Raw genomic sequence first — 22,959 nt, 5'->3', positions numbered from 1 at the left:
TTATGGTGGTGATGATAACGAGTGACAGCTGGTGCAGAGGATGAGTGACAGCTGTCACTTCTTCTGGGTCTGGCGCCCTCTCGTGCTTGGAGCCCGCACTCCAAGCAGGGCGCCCTCTGGTGGTGGTGGGCCAGCAGTACCTCCTCTTCAGCGGCCCACACAACATGATGTGTTCGATTCCCCCCTTAACATTAATTTAAATTCCTCATAGCTCCGCATAATAATCGTGCATTCTTCTTCAGTAAAGTAAGGTGACCGCGCCATCATTGAAAAATGGTGACGTGTGCTGCAACCTGCCCCTTTTATGTGAACGCGCACAAACTCCAATTAGGTTAACACAGGTTCAACAAATCAACATCTTATTCAGCGTCATAGTACCGATTAATACCACTTGAGGAAATCAGGTTTTGTCAACCCCGGTTTAAGAGGCTGACCCTGGGTTACATCTGAGTAAGTTAACCCCGCTTCGTAGTACAGGCCCCAGGTTGTTTCTCCGTCATTTTCAATGGAAATCGCTGTGAGCTGCGATCACTTCCTGTTCACGTCATTCTGGAGGAAAGTGAAGTTTGCTCTTTAAACGTCCTGCTTATTGTCCTTTACAACACTGTTTGTCCAGTTTGTTCCAGAGTAATATATGTAAAATGTCTGAAATATGTTTTGCATTTATTCTATTCCATGCAGATTAAATGTAGCAGACACGGATTATTTGGAATATTTGTTTTAGCAAGTTTTCAGGGTTTCATGCAGCAGTCTCTTGTTAACATGATGAAAAGCATTAAAAACATTACATTTTTGTAGGATAATATTCATTTGCAGTTGTCGTTATGTAGATTCTCTGTTGTTTAGACTGCAGCAACTCTATGGTGGTGCAAGGGATTATGGGATGTCTCAATAGGGCAAATTCTCTCAAGAACCATTTTACTGAAAAAAAATCTGAAGGACCTCTTTTTTTTCGTGTTCCCGTCACGAAATGATTCAAATTTTCATGATTTTTTTTTTTTAACTCGCTATTACTAACCCTACTCCTGCCCCTCAACCATAACCCGCTTCACTTTTAATTCCATGCAGCCATCACGGAATGAATTAGAATGAATCACGAACCACTAGATTAATGTATATTTCGTGCTGCTGAATCACAACATGAGACTGGGTTGAAATGATATGGTGAAATCCTGAAGAGCTTCGCTCGTTCATGTCCGCGACATATACATATTATAATAAAGGTTGTAACATACAGTTTATGCAAACGTTTTGGCACCCCTGATAATTTTCATGATTTTCCTTTATAAATCATTGGTTGTCTGGATCAGAAATATCCTTTAAATATATCATATAGCAAACAAACACACTGATATTTGAGAAATGAAATGAAGTTTCCAGTATTTACAGAAAGTGTGCAATAATTATTTAAACAATAATGCAATGGCACACGTTTTTGCCATGAAGCTCAAAATTGAGCTCAGGTGCATCCTGTTTCCACTGATCATCTTTGAGATGTTTTAGCAGCTGTAAATACTTTCCGGATGCACTGTACATATGTTTTTATTGCCAACATAAATAAATCTATTCTAATCAGATTGGGCCAGCAGATTTTTGCCCTCCAGCTCGGTGGACACAGTCATGTGTTTAGCCGGCGTGACGTCACACATCAAAATGAACCTTGACCAGGAAATTCGTTATTCAAAAACTTTTAAAACTAATTACTGTAAATCCGGTATTCATCACTTTCTCGAATCTTCTGGAACCTTCCATGCTAAAGATGCATTTATCTCAGTGTATGTAAACTTGCAACCCACTGAAAAAATGATATAGTTCAATAACTTTATGGACAAAGTAGACATTGCAACTGACAGACATATTGTTGGGGAAGTTTCATTTCCCAGCCTCAAAATTTTACTGCATTGTTTTCTCTTTCTCAAAAACAAAAAACAATAGTAACAATAAATAAATAAATAAATAAAATCTGCCCTCCATCATCATTTTTTATGATGTCAAGGATGATAAACTAATGCTTTTTTTTGTGGGGCCTAATTTCTGAAATCTACACCAAGGGAGGTTTTCCACAGAACTGCATCAAAACACATCCTGTTGCTCAGTTACTGTGGACACACACACACACACACACACACACACACACACACACACACACACACACACACACACACACACACACACACACACACACACACACACACACACACACACACACACACAGCATGTGATCACATAATCTCTACCCCCCGTCAAATGGCAGTCAGACAGTAATCTCAGCACACAATCCCTGTTTGACTGAAATTTAGGAACCTGAGCAGAAATTCCCAAAATGCTCAAGAGGTGGCAATGTTTAATCACAAAGAACATTTTGGTTTCACTACCAAAATCATTACACAGTGCAATATGTATCAGAGTGTTTGAAAGAGTGCCTCATATTACAATAAATAAATAAATAAATAAACCAATAAAGTGCATTTATATTATTATAAGCACAATTTTTTTTATTATATTTTTGTGGAGGATGCAACTTTTTGTTTAAAATCCAACCCAACAACAAAGATTTCTCCAGTAATAATAACAACAATCATAATAACAATAATAATAATAAATTATTCGTATGGCACTTTAAGCAGAAAAATGTACAAAGTGCTGAACATAATAAAACAGCTTATATAAAATGTCAAATAAAAATAAAAACAGCAAATTTAGTTCAAACCAACAATAAATCTAATGATAAATTGAAGAAAATAAATATGTTTTTTATTATGCTACTACAACTACTGCTACTAATAATAATCTTTATTATATGGCTGCGACGCTACACAGGCTCTGATTGGCTGATTACCAGATGGTTATTTTCTCATATTGGGACTGGTTTCCATGACAATCGGTCCGCAACGCATATTTTCTTTACAAACCAGCAAGCTAAAAGGATGATTAGAAAAAGCAAGCCGGACATGAACTTACTCCATAAATATCTCAACAGCATTGGAAAAAACACACATTGAAAGCTTACCAGCTAACGACCGGACAATCTGTTTAAGTTCTGTGCAAGTTCTTCGTGTAGGTGAAGAAAGCGAACGAGCTCAACACCGTCAGCAGCATATTTGGCCAATATTGTAAGTTTGCATGTTTATATGTACATAACAGCCATCTAATAAACAAATTATTCCTTTACTATTATAATAGCCAAGTGGCCTGTGTATGGATGTGTGTGCATGTGTGTGGCTTCAATCATGCAAAAACTGGGGAAAGCTGATATTTGCCATTTGGCATGTTTATGTATTTTGGGTCAAGGATGAACGCTGCAAAAATGGAAAGTTGATAGGACAAATATTTTTTGGAGAAATTAGCAATTTAAGCTAACCAATAAACAATGGATGCTGTACTGCAATGCACCATGGGAGTTCAGGGTTTTGAGGTTTCAAATGTTGTTACTGTGATTTATATTAGTTTAACAGTGTTGTTAGTGTTATGGATTTATTGTGTTTTTGTAGCTCAATTGCTTTAATTAGTTTAGAGAAGTCTCCTGTTGCTCTTACCATGACTGACTTAAATTTCATGTTGATACGATGAGTTAACATTTTCAGTGGTTTTAATGTCTTCAGCCACTGTCTTTGTTTGTCAAATTAAAACCACCTGCTTACAGCAGCTGTGCATGCGTGCGTGCTACTTTCTGGATTCACGCCATTCCAACAGGGGGCGGTAAGTCATCTTTATATAAAAAGTGTGAGTGTGGCAAGTGATTTTAATTTCAATGTAGATACATAATATAATTGTAAATATGTAAAAATTGTTGAGGTCTAAGGTTCTAAAAAATTCTGGACTCACACGCCATTCCAACTCATTATACAAGCTTTGTTTAATTTATTACCAACCTTACCACAAAAATGTCATTTACTTATTTTATAAACACTACTCAATCTAGAGCCTGTGGGTCTCCAGGGGCAACATGCTAGTAACAGTAATAATAATAATAATAATAATAAGTTACTGACCTGGTAGGATGTTTGTGGGGTGTCCGTGTTTCCGTGGAATGAGTGATGTGTTGTACACTGCTGAGCCTGTGGGCAAAACAAAGTGATGAATAATGATGTAACTCAGCCATGATCATCTATAATAAACATATTTCAATTTAAATTCTCACGTTTCCAGTGTGTGAGAGACAAAAGTCTTTCTGCAAAACTGAACTGAATATAATTTCAATTATTTTTCATTTATATTGCGCCAAATCACAACAGAGTTGCCTCAAGGCGCTTCATACAGGTAAGGTCTAACCTTACTAACCCCCAGAGCAACAGTGGTAAGGATAAACTCCCTCTGAGGAAGAAACCTCAAGCAGACCAGATTCAAAGGGGTGACCCTCTGTTTGGGCCATGCTACAAACATAAATGTCAGAACATGGACGAATATACAAGAAATGCTGTTGGTGCACAGGACAGGAGGGTCGCCAACACAAATACAACTCCCATCTCTGGATGGAGCTGCACCTTAAACAGAGAGAAAAAACAGAATCAGGCATCAGAAAGACAAGAAATACAGTATAATTTTTCAGCATTAATCAACAAGAAAAACAGAAGAAATACTAAGGTGATCACCGGCCACTAGCCCCAAGCTTCACTAAAAGACACAGAAATTAGGTAAAGTTGAGTTAATATAACATGAACATAAATGTGGCCAGCAAGGTGGCTTAGTGGTTAGCACTGTTGCCTCATAGCAAGAAGGTCGTAAGATTGTTTCTCACCTGTGGCCTTTCTGTGTGGAGTTTGCATGTTCTCCCCGTGTTTGCGTGGGTTCCCTCCGGGTGCTCAGCTTCCTCCCACATCCAACGACATGCAGCTTAGGTGGATTGTAAACTTTAAATTGTCCGTAGGTGTGGTGCAGGTGTGAATGTGTTTGTTTGTCTATATGTGGCCCTGCGATAGACTGGTGCCCTGTTCAGGGTGTACCCCACCTCATGCCCTGTGACTGCTGGGATAGACTCCAGCCCCCTGTGACCCTTAATTGGAGTAAGCGGGTGTAGAAAATGGATGGATGAACATAAATGCTTGTAATCAGGTGCTGACAGGAAGGTGACGCCCGCACCTGGCTCTGATTTACCTGACTGAAAGGCCACTTCACTGAACAGTAGCCAGACATCACTGAAATAGAAACGGCACCTGATGGCACTGGCTGTGCGGTCCCCAAGAGGCACAGTGACAAAACGGGCCCTTTGGCTTGTACGGTCGAAAGTCGGCCGAAATGACACTGGTTCAGCCTCCCAGTCTGATCCAGACCGAAAGTAACAGGTGGTCTGTCTGAAAGTCCTCACCCCTCGACTAAACATGTTGTTGCAGTGGACCTGTGGGAAGTTGTAAAAACACAAACAGGATCAGCCTGGGTGGGGGTGGGGTGGCGGCATTTTACAAGCTGCCACTTATTGTGTTCATCTTCATTCCCTCCATGTTGACTCAACGGGTACAGAATCACTCACAGCAGCATGTGAATGGGCTCAGCACGAGATGGATGACTAATTTATGAAAGCAGGATCTCCCGTCTGTGATTGCAGATGAAAGCACTGACCCGTCACACATGACTGCAGATATATTAGATCAGGGGTGGGCAACTTGTTCCAGAAAGGGCCAAGAGGGTGCAGGTTTTCTTTGCAGCCACTGACTCCACCAGGTGATTTCACTGATTAATATCACTTTGAGCAGATGGAATCAGTTAATCAGTGAAATCACCTGGTGGAATCAGTGGCTGCAAAGAAAACCTGCACCCTCTTGGCCCTTTCTGGAACAAGTTGCCCACCCCTGTATTAGATACTGCAAGCAGCATTAGCCAGACTCTTTTAACTTTGTCAGTAAAATGACTATTCTGGCTCCTCACCTTCATAGAAGTGAAGTTTCGGACATGATCAAACTCAAAGGTCATCTCCACATAGCCTTTGGAGGAGCTCTTGTTGGTCCAGCCCACATAGTCATACCCTGGCCACATGCCGTACGTGTGACTGTGGAGAAAATCATCCAAACCCCAGGTGCCATCTGTCAGCTGGCCCAGGCCATTTGTTAGACTAGAGGAGGGACAGAAAAATTCAGTTTCAATGTGGAGTGCAGATATGAGGTCTAGTAGGAAAGTATCCGACATTATTTTTTTTTTCAAAAACCATATGGATTTGAATCACGTGTGATTGCGTCAGCCAAGCTTGAACCTTCGTGCGCATGCGTGAGTTTTTTCACGCCTGTCGGTTGCGTCATTCGCCTGTGAGCAGGCTTTGAATGAGGAGTGGTCCACCCCTCTCGTCGTTTTTTTCATTGTTTAGGAATGGCTCGGAGACTACCGCTTTGCTTGATCAAAATTTTTTCAGAAACTGTGAGGGACATCATGCCAGAACATGTCCTGTGAGGCTTCATCACGGCGTTGCTTTGCGCCATGCGGCACCGCCGTGACGCGCGGAATTCCTCCGCACATCTGTCTCAATGTGCCGAAAAAATGCTGATGTCCACGTCTTTTCACAATTCCTGTGCTAGTCAGATGACATCCCGGATAAAACACAGCGTCCAGTTTGGAAATGAACGGCACATTCCACTGTTACAGGAGTTTTTGTCATGGAAAGAGGAGAGGAGGCTTTGCATGTCATGGAGGTGCCGCATGGTGCAAAGCAACGCCGTGATGAAGCCTCACGGGACATGTTCTGGCATGTCCAGGCACATCTACAATTTCTTGGATAATCACTCGATGGAAAAACCACCGACAGCTGTCTGAATGCCATCTCAAAGCCGTCCTGTGAGACCAAAACGGAGGTGGTTTTGTCTCGCTCCAGTAGCGAATCCATCGTGACGCACGAAGCCTCCGCTCGGCTTTCCATGACAAAATCTCTTGTTAAAAGTGAAATCTGCCAGAAAATCGTTGATGTCCAGCTCTTGTGATAACCAGAGAAATTGCACACGATGGTCACGGATCCAGACAGCCATCCGTTTAGAAATGAAATGGTCGCTCAGCCTGTCAATGGCGGCTTCGGAGCGCGGCGCACCACCAGTCGCTCTGGGCCGTCTTTAAAGCGACAGTAACACTCCGTAATCTCTTTGAAGCCCATAAAAGTTTCACCAAAAACCATCTGAATTTCTCAAATGGTGTCCACTTTGATGTCCCTCACAGTTTCTGAAAAAATTTTGATCAAGCAAAGCGGCAGTCTCTGAGCCATTCCTAAACAATGAAAAAAACGAAGAGAGGGGTGGACCACTCCTCACTCAAAACCTGCTCACAGGCGAATGACGCAACGGACAGGCGTGAAAAAACTCACGCATGCGCACGAAGGTTCAAGCTTGGCTGACGCAATCACACGTGATTCAAATCCATATGGTTTTTGAAAAAAATAATAAGGTCGGATACTTTTCTAATAGACCTCGTATTTTTAAAGTGATGAGTGCAACAGCTCTGAGAAAACATCTTCATACACACAAGACAAGCGACTGGATACCATGCTGAACCCCATCAGCACTTCTGGGTTTGTGACTGTAATTTTCAGGTCGTTACCTCAGCAGTAAAGAACAGAAGGTGTTTTTTTTTTTTTTTTGTCAAATGAATACTTTTTTTTTCTTTTCCCTCTTTCTTATGTACATAGTGGTTTACTGTACCTGATATTTGAATACTGGTTGGAAGTCATTTTTTTCTTTTTCTCTTTTTTTTCGGGTAGCAAGTGGAATTTAGCAGGGGGGAATGTAACAGAGACTGTGGGGTTTCATTCCACTTGCCCGTTGTGTGGTTTTCACTAATTCCATGGCTCAAGAGCGCCCTCTCTCTCTGTTGACTATATAAACCGGGTAGGCAGTGGTACCGCCTTATCAGTGTATGAGAGACGCTCAAGGTGAGTTGCAGAGCGCAACACCGTTAGGCATTTCTTTCACAATTGGTATGATATGAAGCTGTAACTGAGCTGAAATATGTATTAGCGGTGCTCATATCATTTACAGGTGTGTACATCTTTGTAACATATATTTAACTACCTGTTTATCCCCACACTAACTTGTGTTGTAGTGTGCTGTCGGAGTGAGACACCGAGCTGTGATGTCTGATCACTTTTCTATTTTGTTCAGAATAAACAAAGTTCTGAAGTGAGCCTCCCGATCTTCAATAAAATCACACAACGCAGAGTCGAGGGGTTTACTGAACCAGCCCAGTTGCATGTAGTGCAATTGAATACGGTTACATTCACATAGAAAGGAACTTCAGCTTCTGCTGACGTGAACTATGCAAGAAGAAAGTTTGCTTTACTGTAATTCTCCTTCACCTTGACCAGTCAGGTCAGGTTTCATTGCTCCTGTTTGCTGTTTACACCCCCCCGCCCAGGAGTTCAATAAAACCAAGCAGCAAAATCATTACAACTTGGCAGAGGCTTGCTTTTCGCCATTAAAAGCTGTTCCTACAATAGTATGGTTGACAAATACATCCATATGTTCCCCAAGCAAAAACCCTGGATCACAGTTCAGATGCTTCTTAAAAGCCATAATACTGCCTGTGGGTCAGGTAATACGACAGTACAGCACTACTAGAGCTGACCTGAAAAGGGGCAACAAGTAGGCAAAGATGACTTACAACAGGAGGATTGTGACCCAGTTGAAAAACAACAACAAATGAAAGGTGTAGCGACAACAAATGAAAGGTCTGCACATCACCAACTACTGAGGCAGAACTAACAGCTCTACCAATGCAGATGCCTCACTGGCTGAGGAGCTGAACCTCTTCTTTGCTTGATTTGAGATGAATAAACCTGCCACAGTGTTACTGCCCATGCCAGCCTTTAAAACTCAAACAACCACACTGCAGGAACAAGATGTGAGGCAAATGCTGAAGTCACTGAACTCAAGAAAGGTTGCTGGACCTGATGGAGTACCAAGGAATGTACTCCAAGCATGTGGTGACCAGCTTGCTGGAGTCTTCACCAAGATATTCAGTATGTCTGTATCACAAGCCGTACTGTCTTGTCTGGATTTAATAACTGTTCAACCTCCTTTGGTGCCAATAACATCAACCAAGTACTTCTGGTACCTTACAGAACTGCTTCAGCTCAGCTTCTTTCAGGACGTCTGGTGCGACTACCTCTCTTGAGGTGAGTTGACTGCATTTACATAGCACTTTTCCATCTGCATCAGATGCTCAAAGCGCTTTACAATGATGCCTCACATTCACCCATTCACACAAACACATTCACTAACTGATGTCAGGGTGCTGCCATGCAAGGTGCTCACTACACACCGGGAGCAACTAGGGGATTAAAGACCTTGCCCAAGGGCCCTTAGTGATTTTCTGGTGAGGTAGGGATTTGAACCAAGAACCCTCTGGTCTCAAGCCCAATGCTTAACCACTAGACCATCACCTAGGTCATTCCATAGCATCTCTGTTGGATTCATGCCTGGGTTCTGACTGGGCAAAACTGAAAGGTGGATTTTCTTCTTTTGAAACCATTCTGTGGTAGATTTACTACAATGTTTAGGGTCATTGTCCTGCTGCATCACCCAGCTTCTACTGATCTTCAACTGACGGGCAGCCACTCTGACATTATAAATGTAGGAAACATAGATAAACTTGGGAATTAATTTTCCCCTTGATGGCAAGCGGTTCAGACCCCGAGGCAGCAAAGTAGCCCCCAAATTATGACACTTCCTCCACTGCACCTCACTGTAGAGATGATGTTCCATGTTGGTATCAAGTCAAATCAAGTCAGGGAGCATGTGCTGGTGCTACGCTTCACCACATCCACCATACTACTCAAATGCCTTGGGTCCTGACAACCACCTAGGCAGTCATCTGGTCCATTCCCACATCTCAAAAACAGCCATCTATCGGCTGCAGCCAGGTGAAATGTGAGTGTCCCATTGGCCTTCAGCTGCTGGTGTCCTCAATACTCAAGCACCTACATGTTGGATCATGCACAGAGAAACACACCACATGACCAAAATGTCAAAGATGATACTCCATCCTCATCTTAGTCTCTCCAAGTAACCACTCATTTGATACAAAGCCATTCCAGCCATTCCATTTGGTACTTGGTCTCAAGGACATTGCCTTAGGTCACTGGTTAGTGTCCATACAACAAGACAGACAGTAGCAGGACCCTAAAGACTTGGACCTTTGTTTACATGCAAAGATACCGGCATGACTCCATAAGCTCTTCCCAGGCACCTCTGGATCTCAAAGGCAGAGGACCCATAGACATGGATGCCACTGATGAGTGTGACATTCTTGTAGAGACATTCACTGTGAATGTCTCTACAAGTTCAACACTTTCACCACATACAGATGCACTTCTGATGGTTGAGTCCAGGAAGTTGTTAAAAACCTGTATCTTAGTCTGGATCCAGGACAGTCTCAAACCAACCCTGACACTCCAATTATTCATTCACCTTCTCAAACTTTGCAGTGATGGCTTTTTTTTCCCCAAAAAGCAGCAGCTTCCTCCATTGTGTCCTAAAATGGACACAATGCCTGTTTAATCTTTTGAATATGGTGGAATTTTATTCTGTGCTGGCTGGGCACCCCCTTCTAAGGGGAGTGGCCACAGTAAATCATCTCTGTTTGTGAACAGTTTTTCTGACTGTGGACTGTATATACCTAAAGCCACTTTTGACCACCTTCCAGTCTTATACAAATCAACAAATTCTTAATGGAAATTCTTCTGAGGTCTCTTTTTTTTTGCAAGGCATGTTTCATATCAACTATAGCAAACTCAAAGTATGAGGTTTTTTTTAATAAGTCAAAGTAGCTCTATACCCGGCTCAGATTTTATTTCATTGATTGGACTTTAGCTTTTCTAACTGCTGACTCCATTTGGCTATTTTTGGAGTCATTAGCTTCAGGGTTAACATTTTTTTCTAGCAGCACTGTAAATAATTAATGGCTGTGTTCGATAAATACATGAAATATTATACTGTAACTGTTTGTGTGTCATTTGTTTTGCACATTGTGCTTGTCTGTGCTTTTGTCTTAGGTGCAGATCTGAACACATTTTATGCAGAAAACAGAAATTTCAAAGGGTTCATATATTTTTTTTCTTGCCATTGTAAATCACAGACAAAATGCTGATCAATTCAATGTGTAAAAGTTTGGAATGCGCCCACAATTTAGCAGACATTATATGGGATCTCAGTAAATCATTATTAATGTCTTTAATAATAATAATAATCATAATAATAATCCATCAATTTTAAAAACCTGCTTATTCCAGTTAAGGGTCATAGGGGACAGGAGCCTATTGCAGCGGTCATTGGGCGAGAGGTGGGGTACAACCTGGACAGGCCATCAGTGTAATGAAGGGCTGACATATTTAGACAAACACATTCTTTGGAATCACCAATTCAGTTAACCTACATGTCTTCAGAAGCAGGAGAAAGCCCGTAAAGGTGGGCGACACTGAGTAAATACCAAGTAAATACAGGCCCAGTATCGCCGATATCAATACCGATACTTTTTTATATTTAAGCTTCATAGATCCAAAGGATCCAAAAGACCTAGGATAGAATTTCGCCAAACACTGTACGTGACAACAAAATAATTTATCACAATCAACATTTTTGTTTTAAAAAAATATCACTCAACACAACTTAAAATCTCCTGAGGTAGAGAGGGCTGACAAACCACAATACAAGAGTGCGCTGCTCCGTGTTGTGTGACACAGCGCAGCGCTGCTTTTACAGACAGAGTAGACTTTGGTGAATCTGCGTGCGCAGCAGTCAGTGCGTGTGGGAGAGAAAAAAAGCTTGAGCATCGATCTTTTTACACGAGGATCGGTCAATATCAATACCAGCGTTGGTATTGATATTAGGATCGATCTGTCCACCTCTAAAAGCCAGCACACCAGGAGGGAACAACATTTAATTTTGATGAAGTCAACATAAATAAATGATCAAACCTTTATGGCATTTCATACCATAAAAGTGTTCACTTCATCAGAAATAAATATAGAGGTGAACATGCCAAAAGCAAGCAACCTCTGACATTAAATATTTGGTGATAATCTTTGGTTGAAGATGGATAAATATTTGGTGATAATCTTTGGTTGAAGATGGACCTGAATTATGGTTTACAACTACCTTTAGGGTTATTTTCATGACGTTTGACCTAAATCTTTGCTCCTGAGGAAATAGTGCGTAGAATACACATCACTAGGTCTTAGGCTTTTTGTTTAGAGTCAATGTTCAACATCAAATATATATTTTTGATGTATCATACTCAGCAGACAAGTGATGGTCAAGTGATTAGTGCACTTGCTTTCGATACAGAAGGTTCTTGGTTCAAGACCACCCATTCCCGCTCTCCATGCAATGTGGAGTTGTGCCAGGAAGGGGATTGGGTGCTAAACTTGTGTCAGGTCGACGTGCAAATTCAGATTTCATCTGCTGTGGTGCCCTTGAGGAGAAAGGGGAGATACTTGGCAGACAATAATAACCACAAAAAAAGCTATGATCATAAAACCAATGAACATATTTCTAATCTCTTCCTCCATCTACATTATCTGTCTGTTAAAAGGGGCAGTAAATTCCAGACCTTTCAGCTGATGCTCCATCATATACAGAGTCATTAAAGTAGACATCCAGGCCTCTGTAGATCAGCTGGTGTCCATGTGGAATACTGTATGATATCAGGCCATCTAAATAAGACAGGACAATATTCAGTGAACATACAGATTGCTTACATTTAACAATTTGATTATGATATATTATAAATTGAGATAAGTCCGAATAATATACAAATATTGAATGTTTATGAGTTCAATGGTATGAATATTTCATGGAGGTGAAAGCTGGAACATAAATATTCGTACCATTGGAAAAAAATGTAAAGGCATTCATTATTTGTTTTATATAACGGCTAAAATAGATCCATGTCATTTGATATTACATTATTAATTTATAAACAAAAGTAAAGGGATTTACATTTTGGTGCATCACTGCACTGACTTTGTGTACTTCCAAAAAAAGGAAAAACATTTTGTGTACCTCCTCACTCCAGCGAAAAATCATGTCAAAAAATTGTCCAGCTTTGGTGCATCAGTGCTGCTCTGACATCAACAATCCAACACAAACATTAAATAGGAGTCCAAAAATAAGTGAAAACAAAACACATCAGAAATTATTCCAGCTTTTCATTCTAACTTCCTCCTAACAGTCTTCATGCCTCCAGACGGCTTACAGCGCAGTGGAATTGTTTCGTGTGTGTATGTGTGTGTGTTCGGAGAGTTAGCACCGTCAGTTAGCTCCTCCAAATTGTCATCCGTCAGCAAAACAAAATCTGCATGTTTAGCTAAACGCTGCCCGCACTACTGGGCGGGGTTCACAAATGTATGGAAACAAATTTGCACGCTAAATGGAATCAAATTTACACACTAAATGGAACCAACAAATAATTCATGTCACATGACATACAAAGCACCAATCAAATGACAAGGATCCACTCAGCTGTTATATAATATACAAATAATGAATGTTTATGAGTTCAGTGGTATGAAATTTGTCCATCTTTTCATCCTAACTTCATCCTAACAGCTCCTCATGCCTCCAGATGGCTTACTGTATGGTGGATTTGTTTTTTTTGTGTGTGTTCAAAGAATTAGCAGCGTCAATTAGCTCCTTCAAATCGTTGTCTGTCAGCAAAACAAACTCCGCTATGTTTAGCTAAACACCGCCCCTGGTAGTGTGAGCATGCACGGTGTTCTGTGCGTGCAATAGCTCATTTCATATAGCACCAAAATTGTACGCTAAAAAAGAACTGTCGCACAGTCAATGAAACACAACGGCAAATGGTACGAATAGTCACATGATATACAAGGCAACAATCAAAGGACAAGGATCCACTCACTCGTTATATAAAACAAGCTATGCAACAAAGAATAAATAAAATTAATGAATTTAAAATTCATGAATTAGTGTTGCAGTAGATGTTATTTTATAACAGCTGAGTGGATGTCACGTGACATGACCTATTTGTCCCATTTGTGTTGCATTGCATTTAGAGCGCAATTTGGTTAAATTTAGTGAGAAAATTTGGTTCCATACGTTTGGCACCATTGCACTCTGCGCACGCACGCACGCACGCACGCACACACACACACACACACACACACACACACACACACACACACACACACACACACACAAAATAAATCCATTGTTCTGTAAGCCATCTGGAGGCATGAAGAGCTGTTAGGAGGAAGTTACACTGAAAAGCTGTACAAATTTCTGACCTGATTTTTCGCTGGAGTGAGGATGTATACAAACTCTTTCTTTTTTTTTTGGAAGTACACAAAGTCAGTGCAGTACCGCAACAAAATGTAAGTCCCTTTTCTGTTGTTTCTAAATTAATATAATATCAAATGACAATGATCTATTTTAGCTGTTATATAAAACAAATAATGAATATGTTTACATTCTTTCAATGGAACGAATATTTCATGAGGCGAAAGCTTGAACATACCATTCATCGAGGCTTCGTTGAATGGTATGTTCAAGCTTTCGCCTCATGAAATATTTGTACCATTGAACTCATAAACGCTCATTATTTGCATATTATAGCACTCAGATGAAGATGTTGCCATGTGTGAAACAGTAATTAAGACTAACCAAGCCATTCACATCCATATAGTTCCACTCGCATGCACACGATCATGGAATGATCTGTCACAGGTATAAAGCGGACAAAACGGGCAATGATAGGCGGCTCCAGGTCCTTCAACACGACATCATAAGCATTCTTGTTCCCTTCAATGACCTGACAAATGACAAAAGACACACCGAGTGAAACAAATTCAAAGCAAACCACATATATACTCAATACAACAGGTGTAAATCTATGTACTGCTCCAGACAGGAGAAAACTCAGACTTTTGGAGTCACATTCACTTCATGACACCAGTGCTCATATTTCACAATTAATGACTGCACAATGCAAAAACAACCTTTTATAATTAAATGTATAAAATATGAGCTTGAGTTTGCAAGATTTTGCAAGCTTTCAGCAGGACAATGACCCTAAGCACACAGCCAAGATACCAAAGGAGTGGCTTCAGGACAGCTCTGTGAATGTCCTTGGGTGGTCCAGCCAGAGCCCAGACCTGAATCTGATTGAATATCTGGAGAGATCTGAAAATGGCTGTGCACCTATGCTCCCCATCCAACCTGATGGAGCTTGAGAAGTGCTGAAAAGAGGAATGGACAAAACTGCCCAAAGATAGGTGCACCAAGCTTGTGGCATCACATTCAAGAAGACGCGAGGCTGTAATTGCTGCCAAAGGTGCATCAATAAAGCATTGAGCAAAGGGTGTGAATACTTACATGCATGTGAGTTCTTAGTTTTTGCTTTTAATAAATTTTGTAAAATTTCAAAAAATATTTTTCATGTTGTCATTATGGGGTGTTGTGAGTAGAATTTTGAGGTGAAAAAATAATTTCATCCATTTTGGAATAAGGCTGTAACACAACAACATGTAGAAAAAGTGAAGCCCTGTGAATACTTTCCAGATGCACTGTGTGCTTAACTAATATTTATAATGTTGGGCACAGTTCACCTCATCAGCTAACAACTAATTAGCGATGCTAACTTCACTGTAAGTGGAGCATAGACTGTGTATAGTAGAGTAGCTTTTCAACTAACTCTGAAAAGCATTAGGGGACAAATTAGCTTCTACTAAATGTAATTTTGCTAACTTTAAATCTGCTAATAGATTTGTGAATAAGATTTAACAGTCCAAAACACTAGCAATCCCAAAAAGTACATTTTTGTTCCTTTTGGACTTTCTAATCCAGTAGTCCTCAACACACGTCCTCAAGTTCCACCTGACCAACAGATTTTCCATCTCTCCCTGCTCTGCTACAAGCTGAATAGTTCATTTGGGTTGACTGCACACCTGTTAACATATCAGTTTGTGGTTATCAAAGCTAATTTTTAGGTTAGCTGGGCCCATCACTTGAGTTGACCAATCCCTCATAGGAATTTAAATCTACTCAAGACCATTTATTTGACAGTCTGAGACTGTTTGCACACTGTTATTAGAATACTGCAACACCAGAAAGCTATGTTTTGCTTTATTCAAATAAACCATCACCATACATACATCCATAAACTGAAACTGACAAGAGACAGGAATAACAACCAAAAACATACAGTAATTTCTGCTCACCTGCTTTCCCTTCCGGTCATGCCAGCCCACCCAGTGGGTGCCATCTCGGCTGTATTTGATCCTGTATCGCTGGGCAAACTCGTTTCCCATGCCATCTGCATGGCGACCTTGAGTTCCCACCAATGTGATGAAGTGCAGAGACCGTAGGTCTACTTGGAGGTATTCTTTCAGTCCATCTGGCTCCGACATGATGTCAGGGCACCATGCCCCATCACCATCTCCATTGTCAAAGTCAAGTCTGATGAGGTGGAAGGGAATAAAAAAGAGTTAGAGAAAGAAGGGAAGGAATATAAAAATAAGGATCAAATCAAATCAATTTTATTTTTATAGCGCCAAATCACAACAAACAGTTGCCCCAAGGCGCTTTATATTGTAAGGCAAAAGCCATACAATAATTACAGAAAACCCCAACGGTCAAAACGACCCCCTGTGAGCAAGCACTTGGCAACAGTGGGAGGAAAAACTCCCTTTTAACAGGAAGAAACCTCCAGCAGAACCAGGCTCAGGGAGGGGCAGTCTTCTGCTGGGACTGGTTGGGGATGAGGGGAGAGAATCAGGAAAAATACATGCTGTGGAGGGGAGCAGAGATCAATCACTAATGATTAAATGCAGAGTGGTGCATACAGAGCAAAAAGAGAAAGAAATACTTAGTGCATCATGGGAACCCCCCAGCAGTCTAAGTCTATAGCAGCATAACTAAGGGATGGTTCAGGTTCACCTGATCCAGCCCTAACTATATGCTTTAGCAAAAAGGAAAGTTTTAAGCCTAATCTTAAAAGTAGAGAGGGTGCCTGTCTCCCTGATCCGAATTGGGAGCTGGTTCCACAGGAGAGGAGCCTGAAAGCTGAAGGCTCTGCCTCCCATTCTACTCTTACAAACCCTAGGAACTACAAGTAAGCCTGCAGTCTGAGAGTGAAGCGCTCTATTGGGGTCATATGGTACTAAGAGGTCCCTAAGATAAGATGGGACCTGATTATTCAAAACCTTACAAGTAAGAAGAAGAATTTTAAATTCTATTCTAGAATTAACAGGAAGCCAATGAAGAGAGGCCAATATGGGTGAAATATGCTCTCTCCTTCTAGTCCCCGTCAGTACTCTAGCTGCAGCATTTTGAATTAACTGAAGGCTTTTCAGGGAACTTTTAGGACAACCTGATAATAATGAATTACAATAGTCCAGCCTAGAGGAAATAAATGCATGAATTAGTTTTTCAGCATCACTCTGAGACAAGACCTTTCTAATTTTAGAGATATTGCGCAAATGCAAAAAAGCAGTCCTACATATTTGCTTAATATGCGCATTGAAGGACATATCCTGATCAAAAATGACTCCAAGATTTCTCACAGTACTACTAGAGGTCAGGGTAATGCCATCCAGAGTAAGGATCTGGTTAGACACCATGCTTCTAAGATTTGTGGGGCCAAGTACAATAACTTCAGTTTTATATGAATTTAAAAGCAGGAAATTAGAGGTCATCCATGTCTTTATGTCTGTAAGACAATCCTGCAGTTTAGCTAATTGGTGTGTGTCCTCTGGTTTCATGGATAGATAAAACTGGGTATCATCTGCGTAATAATGAAAATTTAAGCAATGCCGTCTAATAATACTGCCTAAGGGAAGCATGTATAAAGTGAATAAAATTGGTCCTAGCACAGAACCTTGTGGAACTCCATAATTAACCTTAGTCTGTGAAGAAGACTCCCCATTTACATGAACAAATTGTAAATATGTTTCAAACCACCACAGCGCAGTGCCTTTAATACCTATGGCATGCTCTAATATCTGTAATAAATTTTTATGGTCAACAGTATCAAAAGCAGCACTGAGGCCTAACAGGACAAGCACAGAGATGAGTCCACTGTCTGAGGCCATAAGAAGATCATTTGTAACCTTCACTAATGCTGTTTCTGTACTATGATGAATTCTAAAACCTGACTGAAACTCTTCAAATAGACCATTCCTCTGCAGATGATCAGTTAGCTGTTTTACAACTACCCTTTCAAGAATTTTTGAGAGAGAAGGAAGGTTGGAGATTGGCCTATAATTAGCTAAGATAGCTGGATCAAGCTTTTTAAGTAATGGTTTAATTACAGCCACCTTAAAAGCCTGTGGTACATAGCCAACTAATAAAGATAGATTGATCATATTTAAGATCGAAGCATTAATTAATGGTAGGGCTTCCTTGAGCAGCCTGGTAGGAATGGGGTCTAATAGACATGTTGATGGTTTGGAGGAAGTAACTAATGAAAATAACTCAGACAGAACAATTGCAGAGAAAGAGTCTAACCAAATACCAGCATTACTGAAAGCAGCCAAAGATAACGATATGTCTTTGGGATGGTTATGAATAATTTTTTCTCTAATAGTTAAAATTTTATTAGCAAAGAAAGTCATGAAGTCATTACTAGTGAAAGTTAAAGGAATACTCAGCTCAATAGAGCTCTGACTCTTTGTCAGCCTGGCTACAGTGCTGAAAAGAAACCTGGGGTTGTTCTTATTTTCTTCAATTAGTGATGAGTAGTAAGATGTCCTAGCTTTACGGAGGGCTTTTTTATAGAGCAACAGACTCTTTTTCCAGGCTAAGTGAAGATCTTCTAAATTAGTGAGATGCCATTTCCTCTCCAACTTACGGGTTATCTGCTTTAAGCTGAGAGTTTGTGAGGTATACCACGGAGTCAGGCACTTCTGATTTAAGGCTCTTTTTTTCAGAGAAGCTACAGCATCCAAAGTTGTGCTCCATAAGGATGTAAAACTATTGACGAGATAATCTATCTCACTCACAGAGTTTAGGTAGCTACTCTGCACTGTGTTGGTATATGGCATTGGAGAACATAACAAAGAAGGAATCATATCCTTAAACCTAGTTACAGCACTTTCCGAAAGACTTCTGCTGTAATGAAACTTATTCCCCACTGCTGGGTAGTCCATTAAAGTAAATGTAAATGTTATTAAGAAATGATCAGACAGAAGGGGATTTTCAGGGAATACTGTTAAGTCTTCAATTTCCATACCATAAGTCAGAACAAGATCTAAAGTATGGTTAAAGTGGTGGGTGGACTCTTACATTTTGAGTGAAGCCAATTGAGTCTAATAATAGATTAAATGCAGTGTTGAGGCTGTCATTCTCAGCATCTATGTGGATGTTAAAATGGATGTGGATGGATGTGGGGTGGTAAGAAAAGAGAAGAAAAAGCAAAATGTTGCAGGTAAAGGAAATAGAGGGAAAGTTAGTTCAAGTGAGGTTGTGTCAGGTTTGGGAGCATGTACTCTATGTTGCACTATATGCTGCATGTACAACAATTGTCACTGTATCCACCACACTTCAGAACCATTGTGGGTCTCAGCTGGCAACCACCCAGGCAGACAACTGATCCACCCCCACATCCTGAATGTCATCATCTATCTACAACAGCCAGGTAATATGTGGGTGTGCCATTTGTCTTTTCCACCTGCTGTGGTCCTCACCACTGATGCTGCGCTCATGTCAGCATAAGTGGCAGAGGGAAAACCAGGACGTTCCATTATTTTCAATGAGAGATTGACAGAAAAATTCCACCACCTCTGGCTGTGACTGAGTACACTTGCTGTCAAAAGTAAAAAATTTTCAACTTTTGCAAACAAGGACAAACCAGATGTTGTTTTATTTTTAAGGAGAAGGAAAAAATGGACAGTGCGAGATGGATTATTTAAGTGCAGAGAGTCGCCTGGTTTTAAACAGATAAACATGAATAATTTGTGTAATATTTCAGAAAGGACTGAATTTCTAACCTCACAAAAAGTTAACTTTTTAAGATGCCATCAGAGCCAGGGTTTCCTATTTCAATATAATGATGTGAATAATACTAAAACTCTGTATCTTTCAATTAAATAAATTATTGTCCATGGTATTATCATTGAAAAATGATAATCATCTACAGTATGCAGCTGCAAATAAAAGAAACCGCTGTGACATTTTTTCTCATCCTGACACGTGAATGCTGCAGGGATCATGCCCAGATAAATCTGCCACATGGACATAGTGTCACACCTGATATTTCCTCACAATGCAAATACTATGTCCAATTTGAGGTTAATTGTTTGGCACAGAGTCTTTCCAGTGGTACCCAAGAATCCTCCAAAGACATGCATTTGCTACCTTACGTTAATGGTTAGCCTCCACGTTTTCAGTCATATCGTAATAATGGAAGCACCAGAAGTCTAAAGACTTGGTTATTTGTTTTCTTGCAAAAGAGAGAAAAGTGAATTCATGTAAATGCAACGGCAATATCTATGTATTTGTTGACCAAAAGTGACTGAAATGAGTAGCAGTAAACTGTGTAATCAGTTACCTGCCAAATCTTGCAGCAGTTGACTCAGACCACTGACTGGAGGCTGAAATGTCTTCATCCTGAATTTTGCCGCCAGTCATACCAAGAGGATAGCGGCACATTTCTACAAGCACATAATACACATGCACAGCACGTGAACAATGCATTTGTTTGGACACGACCTTTTTTTTTTTTTTTTTTTTTTTATGCACATAATATGCCTTTGAGTTCTTCTTGCAGGAGTGGAGTAGGTCGTAAGGGCTTCCTTGACTTCCTGCAGCCCTGAAAGGCCTCTAAAGCCAAACAGACACATCACTGTGTCAGTGCCAGTCTAAGCAAAAAGTGTCGGGTGTGGTTTCCATGCTGCACCCTCTTCCTGTTTCATCTATTTTTTTTTTTTTTAAACCAGAATCATATGAGAGAATATTGACATTTTTTGGAAAATTGGCACCTCCTGGACATTAAACCTGATATTATATGAACAATAATAATGGGGTTGACAAGATTGACAAACTGAATTGAATTAATAGAAGGAACATTAGTGTTTATATGATTCAATGGCCAAACTGCAGCTTATGTGTCACTGTTTATTCTGAACGGTTTCTACCTGGTAATTAAATGGAGTCTGTAATTCATTCACCTTCACCTTTGACAGAGCAGCAGAACAAACAAGCCTTTTACTGTGAAAATATTCTCAAAAAGTATGAATGTTTTACCTGCAACTCCACCTACACTTTTTCCCCTGAGTGCCCCCCGTATGTGAAAGGTTCCCCTGTTCTGGAGGCATATGCAGTCTGACCATGAGGTAAACCACACACACAAACACACAGTGTGTGTGCACGTTGTGTATTTTGAGCCCACCCACTGAAAATTTCTTTCCTTCTTCATGTCAACATAATTTTCCCACAGGAATGAAAAAGTTATTTTAAGTCTATACTATATGACATACACACATTGAGTGAGTCATGCTTTAAGCTGTGATCACATATATGATGTGATATATGATATGAAAAACAAGCTTCAACTAACAGCTACCTCCATTATTGATTCATCTGGTTAATTACAGTGCATCCATAAAGTATTCATAGTGCTTCACTTTTTCCACATTTTATGGTACAGCCTTATTCCAAAATGAATGAAATTCATTTTTTCCTCAAAATTCTACACACAATACCCCATAATGACAATGTGAAAACATTATTTTTTTCGATTTTTGATAATTTATTCAAAATAAAAAGCCCCTGAGAAATCACATATACATAAGTCAATCAATCAACTTTTTTCTTGTATAGCGCCAAATCACAACAAACAGTTGCCCCAAGGCGCTCCACATTGCAAGGCAAGGCCATACAATAATTATGAAACACAGTCTACGTCTAAAGCAACATAACCAAGGGATGGTCCAGGGTCACCCGATCCAGCCCTAACTATAAGCCTTAGCGAAAAGGAAAGTTTTAAGCCTAATCTTAAAAGTAGAGAGGGTATCTGTCTCCCTGATCTGAATTGGGAGCTGGTTCCACAGGAGAGGAGCCTGAAAGCTGAAGGCTCTGCCTCCCATTCTACTCTTACAAACCCTAGGAACTACAAGTAAGCCTGCAGTCTGAGAGCGAAGCGCTCTAATGGGGTAATATGGTACTACGAGGTCCCTAAGATAAGATGGGACCTGATTATTCAAAACCTTATAAGTAAGAAGAAGAATTTTAAATTCTATTCTAGCATTAACAGGAAGCCAATGAAGGGAGGCCAACACGGGTGAGATATGCTCTCTCCTGCTAGTCCCCGTCAGTACTCTAGCTGCAGCATTCTGAACCAACTGAAGGCTTTTTAGGGAACTTTTAGGACAACCTGATAATAATGAATTACAATAGTCCAGCCTAGAGGACACAAATGCATGAATTAGTTTTTCAGCATCACTCTGAGACAAGACCTTTTTGATTTTAGAGATATTGCGTAAATGCAAAAAGGCAGTCCTACATATTTGTTTAATATGCGCTTTGAATGACATATCCTGATCAAAAATAACTCCAAGATTTCTCACAGTATTACTAGAGATCAGGGAAATGCCATCCAGAGTAACGATCTGGTTAGACACCATGCTTCTAAGATTTGTGGGGCCAAGTACAATAACTTCAGTTTTATCTGAGTTTAAAAGCAGGAAATTAGAGGTCATCCATGTCTTTATGTCTGTAAGACAATCCTGCAGTTTAGCTAATTGGTGCGTATCCTCTGGCTTCATGGATAGATAAAGCTGGGTATCATCTGCGTAACAATGAAAATTTAAGCAATACCGTCTAATAATACTGCCCAAGGGAAGCATGTATAAAGTGAATAAAATTGGTCCTAGCACAGAACCTTGTGGAACTCCATAATTAACTTTAGTCTGTGAAGAAGATTCCCCATTTACATGAACAAACTGTAATCTATTAGACAAATATGATTCAAACCACCGCAGCGCAATGCCTTTAATACCTATGACATGCTCTAATCTCTGTAATAAAATTTTATGGT

The 22,959-nt window shown here is 40.3% G+C and overlaps 1 protein-coding gene across 2 annotated transcripts in view; it reads right to left on the bottom strand.

Annotated features, from left to right (window-relative positions):
- Window positions 1-22,959, bottom strand: part of LOC117522227 (discoidin domain-containing receptor 2-like) — a 58,434-nt gene that overhangs the window by 25,240 nt on the left and 10,235 nt on the right. For both annotated transcript variants that reach the window (XM_034183618.1, XM_034183619.1), the window contains 7 exons: window positions 20,473-20,575; window positions 16,145-16,382; window positions 14,589-14,736; window positions 12,517-12,619; window positions 5,863-6,046; window positions 5,095-5,335; window positions 3,993-4,058 (listed from right to left, as the gene is read on the bottom strand). In XM_034183618.1, the coding sequence (XP_034039509.1) occupies window positions 3,993-4,058; window positions 5,095-5,335; window positions 5,863-6,046; window positions 12,517-12,619; window positions 14,589-14,736; window positions 16,145-16,382; window positions 20,473-20,575 (1,083 nt within the window). The remainder of the gene's footprint in view (window positions 1-3,992; window positions 4,059-5,094; window positions 5,336-5,862; window positions 6,047-12,516; window positions 12,620-14,588; window positions 14,737-16,144; window positions 16,383-20,472; window positions 20,576-22,959) is intronic.

The sequence above is a fragment of the Thalassophryne amazonica genome, chromosome 12, assembly GCF_902500255.1.
Source record: "Thalassophryne amazonica chromosome 12, fThaAma1.1, whole genome shotgun sequence".
NCBI lineage: Eukaryota > Metazoa > Chordata > Actinopteri > Batrachoidiformes > Batrachoididae > Thalassophryne > Thalassophryne amazonica.
The sequence above is the reverse complement of the archived record's forward strand: the minus strand, read 5'-3'. Positions and strand labels throughout refer to the sequence as shown.